Source organism: Asterias rubens, chromosome 5, assembly GCF_902459465.1.
Source record: "Asterias rubens chromosome 5, eAstRub1.3, whole genome shotgun sequence".
In the NCBI taxonomy this organism is placed as follows: Eukaryota; Metazoa; Echinodermata; class Asteroidea; order Forcipulatida; family Asteriidae; genus Asterias; species Asterias rubens.
In genome coordinates, this window is record NC_047066.1 from 11,032,161 (window position 1) to 11,043,876 (window position 11,716).

Consider the following 11,716-nt stretch of genomic DNA (forward strand, 5'->3'; position numbering starts at 1 on the left):
GGTACGCCTATAGGGAAACACTCGGCCCAGGGCTCACGGAACACGTCATATCGATCCAACCCTCCTGATATATGCTTCTTTATGGCTAAAGTGGAAACTAGTAATAAAATTTACTCAAAACATAATATTCCAGAGTCCAGTTTTTTCCAAAAGACGATCAGAGCACACTGATGAAGACGTCGAGTTGAAACCTTCCGTTTCGGAACCCCTGCAACATTAGTGTTACCGCAAACCTTACGATATCTTATTTCCACCATGCAGAGCGTAGTGTTCAATACCATCTGTCGCACCATTGGCATAAGTGCATATTATAGCAAACTCTCCAGTTTGTCCTGAAAGATTTAGACCTTTTACGATTGATACAAGAACACCCTGGCGACGAGGAAAGGATCCGAACCAACGCATGCAAAGCACATTATATTAGCATTGCCTTTTCGGAAATCAAACTCTGACAGTGGGCCAGGAAACTACTTCCAATGTATTTAAATGCAACCCTGTTAACACCTCTTCAACTTGGGTAGGGATGTAGGCGACTGTCCAACCATTATCTGACACACCATTGAGCACAAGGTGCACGATGGGTAATAAGCACATGGAAAGTTTACATGGAATAAAAGTACAGCTACATAGTCCAGTACATATAACTCTCCAGATTGTCTTTATAGAAATAGACCCTTTATGAATTATACCTGAACACCACACAGAGTTTCAAATCCTACATAAAAAACATTCTCTTTTCAGTGATCACTTTCTGTTCGATATGTACAAACACTGGACACTGTGTTATCATTATTGTATATTTATTTGAAAAAACTCTGACTGTAATAAGGTCTGATAGGCAAGGCTTATGTCAAGTTAAAGTTCCCATAAATCAGGCCTGCAGGTTGAAGTTCATGATAATAATAAAATCCTACATAAATGTTATTCTCGTTTCAGCTATCAATTTCTGTTCACCTGAACCATGTAAAAATGGAGCAACCTGCTTGAATCTTCAGACTAACTACACATGCGTGTGTCCGAGCACCTTCACCGGCACGACATGTGAGACTCAAGTCGGTATGTACACTGCTCTTATCATTTAGTACAAATGTTTGTTTGAAAAACTGTAATTGTCATAAGGTCTGAAAGGCAAGGCTTATGTCAGGCCTAAAGTGTCCTAACCAGGCCTGCAGGTTGAAGTAAATGTACAAGACAGGGCCCAATTTCATAGAGCTGCTTAAGCACAAAAATTGCTTAAGCAAAAAAAATCCTTTCTTAGTAAAATCAGATTACCGCCCAAGACTCCACTCAAATGTTATGCTATGTAAACAACAGCTAAATACCAGTCACAATCAATGTATATGGCATGCAATTTTGGCCAGTAACATGTGTAAAATAAGAGAGCTGTTTCCGTGCTTAAGCACATTTTTTGCTTAAGCAGCTCTATTAAATTGGCCCCTGGACGGAAGAACAAAACCATTGTTTAAACATTTGTTCTGAAAGCTAAAAACCAATAATATGAAGTTCATACTAAATACTTTTTCCCCCTGTGAAATATTAACCTCTGAAATATATTCATATTCACAAATATAGAAGAGAAACTACGGGGTAACTTTTTCAAATTAGTTATGGTTAAGCAGAGCAAATTTTAATAGACTAAAAAAAATACAATCGCTGATTTCAGTTGTTGTTGCCCCAATAAATAAAAAAAAACATGTGTTTAAATATTCTGAATATGTAAATGGTTTTTCACTATTTTCTTCTGACTTACACGATGATCAAATACCAAATATCTACTGATTTCTTTATTTCATGTATTATGGTTTATCCCTCAAAACTCTGTCTGCAACCGATTGTCGGATCTACCAATCATGTATAGTTTTTTTAAATATTTTATAAACACTCGTGTGAAAAGTAAACAACTTTAGGAGATCGTTTTTTTTGTGTGTAAAAAACATTTGTTTGTCTCAAGACAAGTTTAGACAAAAGTATAGGGGCCTATCAAGGAATTTGCTAAGAAAATTGGTTAAATAAAAAACAAGTTTTAAAAATAGTAGGGGCCTACCCGGGAACTTACTAAGAACATTGGTTTAAGGAGCTGTACTCACCAAGAGTGGGGCTGCGTCAGCTGAGGTTGCCGGGGCAGAAGCTGCAGAGATTAGGAGGATGCGGCGTCACGAGAAAGTGGTCCATCTCGAGGAAGCATCCCTCCAATGCAGATACTGTGGCCGTCAAACATCAGCCAGGCTTGGCCTATACTCTCATGAGAAGGCTTGCCAACTCAAACTCCGCATCCCCAACTCCCCTGATAGCCATACTCGCTACCGAGTGACAGCCTATATAATATTCTGTCTTGTGATGTTTAGGTTTGTGTGGCAATCTGAATGGACGCTGTATGAACGGGGCTGCGTGTGATGCTGCAAACAACAGGTGCATCTGCGAAATGGGATATCTTGGAACTCTCTGTGAGGAAGGTAACAAACGAGGACATTTTAGAAAGAGATATACAATTTTTTTAAATCAAATATGTTGTTTTTACCCTCATACACCGATGTGTTAGTACTTTGTTTGTCCCCCATGCAAATAGTTGTGTCAATAGCTTTTCTCTACCGAAGTTAAATTCTCAATAACAAAGATAATTTTGTTTTTGTAAATAATGATACTTGAGAACAATCAACATTGTTGTCTTATTTTATTTCTGTTAATGTATATCCTTTTCCAAATCGTTCATTATTACAACTCCGCTCAGTGTCATATGGTCACTAATTGTAATTTTATATTTGTAACAGCAAACAAATGCTCTTAATGAGACCACCTTTTATCAGTGCACCCATTTTACCAAAACATGCAAAAGCATTTTATGATATTTTATCATGCTCAAACCCGGCCTAACAATGAGTTAAAGGCAGTGGACACTATTGGTAATTATCAAAGACTAGCCTCCACAGTTGGTGTGTCTCAACATATGCATAAAATAACTAACCTGTAAAAATTTGAGCTCAATCGGTCATCGAAGTTGGGAGATATTAAAGAAAGAAAAAAAAAACACCCTTGCCACGCGAAGTTATGTGCGTTTAGATGGTTGATTTTGAGACCTCAAGTTCTAAATCGTAGGTCTCGAAATCAAATTCGTGGATAATTACTTCTCGAAAACTATGGCACTTCAGAGTGAGCCGTTTCTCACAATGTTTATACCATCAACCTCTCCCCATTACTCGTCACCAAGTAAGGTTTTATGCTGATAATTATTTTGAGTAGTTACCAATAGTGTCCACTGCCTTAACCATTCACTCCTTCTCTCCTCGGAACAAAAAGTTTATCTGACATCTAATTTTGAGTTTTTAGGTGTTAGCCCAACAACTATTGTTATTTATATGTTTTTTGTACGTGTTCGGCTAACAGTTTTGAACAAAAGTAAAGCGTGTACAATATTATAATTTACTACGTGCATAGGCAATAGTGAATAGATGAAACCGCATCTTTTGGGGAATAATGACCTCATTGATGACGTCATTAGGTTAGAGAAACGTTGAATAAACATGGCTTTATTGTTCTTCCTCCTGTAGATGTCAATGAATGTGCCTCCAACCCGTGTAAGAACAATGGAGTCTGCGTTAACCGTGTCAACCGGTTTGATTGTGCATGCAAGGCAGGATTTACTGGTTCCACATGCGAGAAAGGTATGTACATGTTATGTGGCTATGGTGTGGGGAGCGGGCTGAAGCGTGCATGGTGTGTCTTTGTTGAATGCTTAAGAGTACCAGATTTTCTGATAAACAGAGTGTGGGTTCCAGTCCCGGTCCTGACTGTAGCTACTGTGTCCTTAAAACAGTTGTGTCCTTAAGCAAGACATTTTGACCATTGTGGGTGCGTCCTGCGGATGGGACGTGAAGCGGTAGGTTCCGCGTGTTCACAGTTGTGTAATGCACGTAATAGAACCCAGTTACACTTATTTCCAAGAGAAGGTGTTTGCTCCGGTTTGTTTCTTGTGTGGCTGCTGAACGCGCTCTTCGGCGCGCTTGTAAACCCTTGTTTTAGGTGGTACATAAAACGACCATATTGTGATTTTCTTCCTCAATAAACTGGCTTAACATTATTCTGGTTACTCAAGTGCCTTCAGCATCTTATTGGTAAGAGGCATGTGTTATACCATGGAGGTAGAAATGTTATCATTATGCTGCACAGCACACGCATACGAGGAACACATTGCTGCTTTCCAATAAAATGATTGGCAACTAACCGATGTGAAGCAGCATGCACATTTCCCTACTAGGCCTCTGAAGCTACTGATAAGGACAATGCTCAATTTTAGTAGTTACCACGCTTAAATCTCACAACGATATCAATCAAAGATTGGGCTAGCCTTTTAGATATTATTTAATTTTAAATGTTTGCTGCTTCAATGGTTTGCATTACTGAATTGAGCTCGAGACGTTGTTGAAGTTGTTGTCACTAAGAAACAGCACTATGCAGGAAAATGCACTGCATAAACTGGGGGTGTCAATTGATTTTCTTGGTAACAGCAAGTCTGTGTTTTCACATGTTACATTAGAGTTAACTATTGCGAACTGCTTAGCAACCAAAATGACCTATGGCATAAATGCAAAAAAAAAAAAATTAATGGCATCACGTTCCGCCCCTATCAGAGTCTGTCTGGAAGGCTATAAAAGAGAATAATTTTTACAGTGTGTGCTGCAAACACCCATCACACCGGACTCGTTCTGAAAAAAAATGTAGTCTTGGTGCAAGACGATAGTAATGTGTGAGGCGAGGAGGGAGCGCGCGGGGGGGGGGGGGGGTCGCGATAGTTGAGTGATAGTGTGAATAACAACGTCTTGCACCAAGACTACAATTTTCAGAACGTATTGAGAACGATTTCGGTGTGATGATGGTGGTTTTGAAAACGGAGTTCATGTTAAATTTAAGCCTTTAGCAATGCTGTACATCCACTTTCATTTTACTTCATCATTGGCTCCCTGTCTTCACAGCAATCCCACCAGATAATCTACGGCTATTGCTAAGCACCCTTACCACCGCTCAACCATAAAGAAGCTACATTGCCGCACTCCTCCTGACGTGCTTCCCTTATCCCAACGAGTGAACATTATCATTGCATGATGACAAGAGTTTATTCTATTGTGTAATAACATTCACAGGAGTCCATATCCAAAGGCTGGCAAATTTGTTGAATGCAAGTTGGGTACGAAAACGAAAAAGCTAATCTTTCTATTAATTTCACAGTTCATGAACACTCTCAACGTGGTGAAAAGCACATTGAGCTGAGTTAGTAAACAATAATTAGCAAAATTAGAAGTGAAATTTGCAAAATGCATTGTGAAAAGCATGCCCTTCATTTGGTAACACTAACTTATGGTTGCTGGCCGATTTCCGATCCTTGAAACAATTTTCAGATCTTACATCAGATTGTTCAATCAAATGTCAGGGGATTGTCAGTCACATGCTCGTTTAAAAGTTTAAGTTACGAAGGGTTTAGACAAATTTACCTTTGGACATCTGTTTGGATATGAATTCCATATCATCAAGAAGCAAAGAGGCAATTGGACGACTCTCTTGACTCTTCATTCTAGCCTTGTATTGCTTTATAAACATTGCCTAAGGCAGTGCCCGAAACGGCGACTTTGGCTACAGCTGTTACGGCTAGATCAGCGCGCCTTGTCACGGTTGAAGAATATTAGGCAGACGTGCCCGATCTAGCCGTAGCTGTAGCCGGAGACGCCGTTTCGTACACGGCCTTTGTGTCTAAATTGGAGGCTGCGGCTGCAGCTATAACGGCTACGGCTGGATCACTGCCAGAAGATGAGTTGAAGCGTTGACTGCTCTTATTGACACCCTTAAGCCTCAGCCGCAGCCGTAGCCACAGCCCCAGCCTGCAATTTGGGAATGTCCTGTTTCACTGCCAAAAATTGTTTAGCCGTTTACATCTTGGCCCAATACCGTAGAGCTTCTTAAGGACACTGGACACTATAGGGATTGTCAAAGACCAGTCTTCTCACATGATGTATCTCTGCAAAAAAATATATATATATAATGAACGGAAAAAAACCTTGGCACACGAAGTTGTGTGCTTTCAGATACTTGATTTTGAGACCTCACGCGTGAGGTCTCGAAACAAATTCAAATATTTTACTGAGAAATTACTTCTTTCTCAAAAAACTACAATACTTCTGAGCAGAGGGAGCCGTTTCTTAGAATGTTTTATACCATCAACAGCTCTCCATTACTCTTTACAAAGTAAGTTTTTATGCCAACAATTATGTTGAGTAATTACCATTAGTGTCCAGTGCCTTGATAGTTTGTGACGGGTTTTAAGAAGTCATAATTAATTTGTTATTACTTTGATGTTTTAAAAGCACTTTCATTGCTACTTTTGCTTTCCACCTGGTCATATATTTCTAGTTTAATAAAGGTGTAGGCTTTTGTTAGAATTTGTAGTCTAGAAATGATTTACTATGTTTTCTTTGTGATTGCAGTAGCACCATGCAAACTTTTGGTGAGAGTTGTATTTTCAGAGTAGCCTGTCATTTTTCCATATACTACTTTAAGCGTGTGTATCTTTTATTTCCAAAGCGCAGGTGTTATACTATTTATAATCAAATATTTGAAAGATGTGTACGTGATAGAAAGCTGTATTTTACTGGGTATTTTGTTGTTGTTTGAATATGAGAACTGAAATGTATAGACATGTATATTATCAAAACGTTTCAATGTCATTCTCTATTAACAATAACCTAGTCCTTCCCACTATACTCTTCACCATAATTCCTTGCAGCATGTTTGATCTCCAACCTACTGCTGGTATTCAAAACTTATAACCCACATTTCACCTTGTATATTAACAGTGACCTCTTCGTGTTAAAAATCAAATAGACGAAATACTTTCATGTGCTTTCTTCATGATATATTTCCTTTCTATTCATTCTCAGTTGGTGAACAACAACTTTCATAAAATAATTTCTGTTGCCTAAACCTGAGTGTATACTAAGTTTCTCTCACAAAGGGACTACACGCCTCTCTTAATATTTATGCATGCCGTCATAATTCATAAATGAGGCTATGGTGGCACGTCCGCCCCAACTTGCACTGGCTGCGCCTATAGCCTCTTTTTGTTAGATTGTGAAGTACCTCATGCATAAATATTATAAGAGAGGCGTATATAGCATAAACTGGGGTGTTAAAATTTACACTATGTGTGTTTTCATAATAAAGCTGCAACGAAAGAGTTACAGTTTACACCATTTTGGTGTTAAAGTAACACAAATTTGTGCCAAAAAATTGCATTAAAGTTAAATTTTATTCTCTCATTGGTTCCTTCCTCCATGGTATAATGAACTACACACTATAGTGTAAATTTTAACACCCAAGTTTTTACAGTATAAATGCACCTGGTAATTATCAGACCTGATGCTTTATTGAGGCAGGCATGCATTTAATGACAATGTGCCCGGCCCGGTCACTGCCCCGGTGCTTTCTTATACAATGTTCCAGTCGAAATTTATATCCAAAAGATGCCCTTTGCTAAGGAAACACTTTTTGTTCATAATCAGGCATGATTCATTCCATCTTATTCTGATTTCCCTTTTTGTGTTTGCCCTTGGAACTTTTTAAATAGGAAATATTATGATTAATAATAGTAATAATTATAAATATATAACGCGCACATCTGTCTCAATAGAGACACCCAAGGCGTACAAAAAAGGAAGATCAATGTAACATTTCACAGAAAACTTGAAACTGAATTAGTAAGAACACTTGAATAAGTATGTATAGTCTATGAAAGCTTATACCACATGAACATGTAGGTCAGCCCGTGTCCTCAATAGAATTGTCCTAAAATACTTTTTTTTGTTCAAGGATAACACCATGCCTGCATTAAAACAATGAAGCATCAGGCCTGGTGATAACAAGTAGCCCCATCACAAGCACATCCTTATAACTTAGAACTACCCATACACTTAACCAGTTAACACCCTCATTTTGCAAAACTGTTTGTTTTTACTTTGGCAGCTGAGAACACAGGCAACAAAGCTTCGACTGCCCAAATTGTCTTAGAGCCATGGTGGATTGCACTGATAGCACTGATCGGTGTTCTATTCGTCATCTTTCTCATCATAGTCATCTGCACCATGAACCGTACCCATGACGACGTAAAGAAACCAATCATCTAACTTCTAAGAAGCCTCGTCACAATCTTTGTTTACCCTATATTGTTTTTTGTTTATAACTTTTATTTAAACTTTTATATATGATTCAGAATTTGTCTAAGCTATATTGCAGAGTTTCCCACTATGGTGTTAATTTTTTAGATTTAGTGAAATTAATGCTTTGGTTGTATGTGAAGTTGCACGAGTTTTTGCTAACATTTCAGCTGTTACCTATGACCTGATACTGTGGCTGATACTGATGGTGGATACTAATACTAACTAATATTCTGAACTGTCTTAATTATGTTGTTTAAGCAATTGTTAAACTCACTGCTTTGTAAACCAGTTTCAGACTCGGCTTTTAGTATAGTTCTGATTTGCTAACAACATTTTGCAAGTTTTTACTTCATCAAAAATTACTTGCGATTATGTTGCATTTGTTGTTAATATTCCCGAAGAATTCAAAGTGAATTAAGGACATTTTGCCGCAAAATAAATTAACACATTTCAGACGTGTAAAAAATTGTTGTCCTAAAATTCAGTGTTGAAATAGAATTTTAAAATCCCCGGGTACGAAGGACCAATTTGGTTAGGTTTCGTTGACCATTGTGCCTTATCATAATATTGTTGTTTCTGGCGGTTACTTTGTAATTGCAGTTTTTTTAGACAAAATGTGTCATTGTCAGTACCTGTAACATGACTGATATATCCGATGTCCATGCATTGCTAATTAACACTTCTCTTTCCAGTTACTAGTTACTTAATGGGTTTCAAACAGTAACATGTTACGCACAAGCACCAATAACCGAAGCAAAACGCCACGGAACAGCTTTGTGTTTGTTCACAAATACCTAATGTCTAGTTATTTGGAATTTCAAACAGTAACCAGCTACACAGTTTGTCAAAGGAGATCGTGGGTTGTATGTATGATAACTCGACACAAATTATAACGATCGGGGGGGGGGGGTATTAAATCAAGGTACTGTGACGAAATTGTATTAGTTAATGGAATCTTGTCAAATCCTAGCTAGGCTAAAGTGCTTTAAAGGACGCATAAACAATTCCTCCATTGTTGTTCTTTTAAGTTAAAACTTTCTCGGTGTGTAACATAACCCCCCCCCCCCCCCTGAGCTGTTTCTCAACTATTCCCAGTATTCACTTTAACCATGATTTATATCATCAAGTACTAAGTGGATGTTTAACAAAATATTTAAATGGCTTCTAACTGTCTTTGGATGTTTTCTTATTTTCTGGTGGGGGGCTTGGAAGGGTAACACTTTATAAAATTACAGTTTATAAAATGTGCAACTCACATTCTTAGAGTGTCTACCAGTTAAATTGAGGTGAATCCTAATATCTGTTTTTAAAACTTTTGTGTAAAAAAAATAATTTGAAAAATGTTTGATACTATATTAACTTACTGGAGAAGAGCAAGATGGACATTGTTATAAAATGCAGTACAACTCATAAACTTGCATGTTATTTCATGTGTGTTGACTCTCAAGTAAATATAACTTTGTAATAAAATATGTAGTTATTGGTTATGTGTTTATTGTGGTAGCTGGATATATCATGATCTGTTTGTGGAAAGTTAAAAGTTAAAATGAAAGAAATTTTAAAACCATTTAGATAAGCCTGTAAACGCTTTTAAAATCATTTAATAAATATGTGTAATAAGGATTGTATTTTATACGCTTTAATGCTTTTTACGAAATGACATCTATGCAAAAAGGGACTGTACAACCCTTACCGCCATGTCGAAACGAGTTGATTGTCAGTCTATGTAAAAACTGTGATTATAATTTTGTTGTGTAATCACAACAAAATAATATACACATAATGAATGTTTATGAGTGCAATGGTGCGAATATGTTCATGAGTTGAAAGATGGAATGTTCTATTCAACGAGGCGGAGCCGAGTTGAATGGAACATTCCAGCTTTCAACGAATTAACATATTTGCACCATTGCACGAATGAAAAACATTCATTATTTGTTTTATATAACATCCAAGTAGAACTTTGTAATTTTGATTGAAAGATACAACTTTCAAAACAAACAATTTCAACTGTAGAAGCCGAATGCTAGTAATTTTACTATGCCTTCTTGCAGTAACACCTGCTGCGTTACCAAAGACACGCGCACGCAGTGATGTTTTTACTCAGCTTTTTCGTTCCATCCGAAAAGTACCATTGCACGCTGGCAGCGTGCCAGCGTGCAATGGTACTTTTCGGATGGAACGAAAAAGCACGGCGAGTGACTCAGCGTGCAATGGTACTTTTATTTGCTATCACGTGACGGACAATCCTCCAATCAAATGGCAAGGATCGGCTTGGGTGTTATATAAAAACGACTATTTGAACACTTTAAGTTTTACTTCATCTGCTTTGTATACCGGTGGTGGTTAATGTATTGTTAGATATTTTACAGTTGTTTTAAGCAGTCAGCATACTGGCCAGTAGGTCTTCACTGAAAATGTGCGCAAGACATTAATTATATCAAAACAATGAAGGCATGCAAGTAAACTACAAATGAAGGAGAAATTATTGGTTGACAACGGGCAAACATTCATAATAAAGCTGATTAAAGCAGAAGTTATTGCTTAATTAATTGAAGAAGGGCCCAATTTCAAAGAGCTGCCTAAGTAGAAATTATTCCCTAACAGCTTTCTGCTGAGCGGAAATGAGCAGGATACAGTCACAAGATTAACATGTGACGTGGCAGTTTGGCTGGTAACCTTATCCTGGCAAGCAAGATTTTGTTGCGGTTAGTTAATTTTCTTTTGCTTAAGCATATGACACTGGGCCTTGGATACCAGTCATAAACTGCTGGTCATCTTGTTCTGGTAAGCATAATTTGTATCGCTGAGCTACGTTTTGCTTATTGAAGCAGCTCTATTAAATTTGGTCCATGACGGTAAAAATTGTAACATTTTACTTGATATAATGAACTGGCTTCTAAATAAATCAAATCTGAGAAAACAATTGTTTAGTGGGTTATGTGTCTAATTTTCTACGTGTACTTTGTGTCGGTGTTCTATACGGATTGTTTTCCCCTTTGGGGAGGGGGTGGGGGGAGTGGCGAGCAAAGGAAATATTTTGAGTTCGAGTGCTCTTGCCCCTACCCTTTGGCTACGCCCTCATAGCGCCCCTTTAATGGAGATACATGTTTTATGCTTTCCCTACATATACACAATACACAGCGATAAGCTTAAGTCAACCAGTTTTCAAAAAGCGACGATTTCTAATAAAATAAAATAAACCAATTATAAAAAAAAAAATACCGCGTTAGAAGTATGAATTTGAGGGTTCTATACAGAAATGGTTCTCTCTATAAGCTCACCAGGCCACAATATTCTTCCAATTGTCTATGGCAATATACTTTTGAAACTTCTGAACCGCTTAAATGGTTCGGCTGGAGATTGGTTTTGTCAGCGGGAAGAATTTCTTGAACAACTATATGCCTAGTACATATTTCATTATCACACTTGATGAGTTACTTGATAAGTAAGAAGGCATACAAATTACTCACGACCAGACATTCGCTTTATTACAACGAGGGATATAGTTTATTGTC

At 37.6% G+C, this 11,716-nt stretch overlaps 1 protein-coding gene across 39 annotated transcripts in view; it reads left to right on the forward strand.

Annotated features, from left to right (window-relative positions):
* The window catches only part of LOC117290624 (neurogenic locus notch homolog protein 1-like), a 61,376-nt gene extending 51,406 nt beyond the window's left edge, over positions 1-9,970 (forward strand). For all 39 annotated transcript variants that reach the window (XM_033772128.1, XM_033772129.1, XM_033772127.1 and 36 more), the window contains 4 exons: positions 937-1,056; positions 2,346-2,453; positions 3,546-3,659; positions 8,005-9,970. In XM_033772128.1, the coding sequence (XP_033628019.1) occupies positions 937-1,056; positions 2,346-2,453; positions 3,546-3,659; positions 8,005-8,165 (503 nt within the window). In that variant the 3' untranslated portion in view covers positions 8,166-9,970. The remainder of the gene's footprint in view (positions 1-936; positions 1,057-2,345; positions 2,454-3,545; positions 3,660-8,004) is intronic.
* The last annotated feature ends 1,746 nt before the right edge of the window (positions 9,971-11,716 follow it).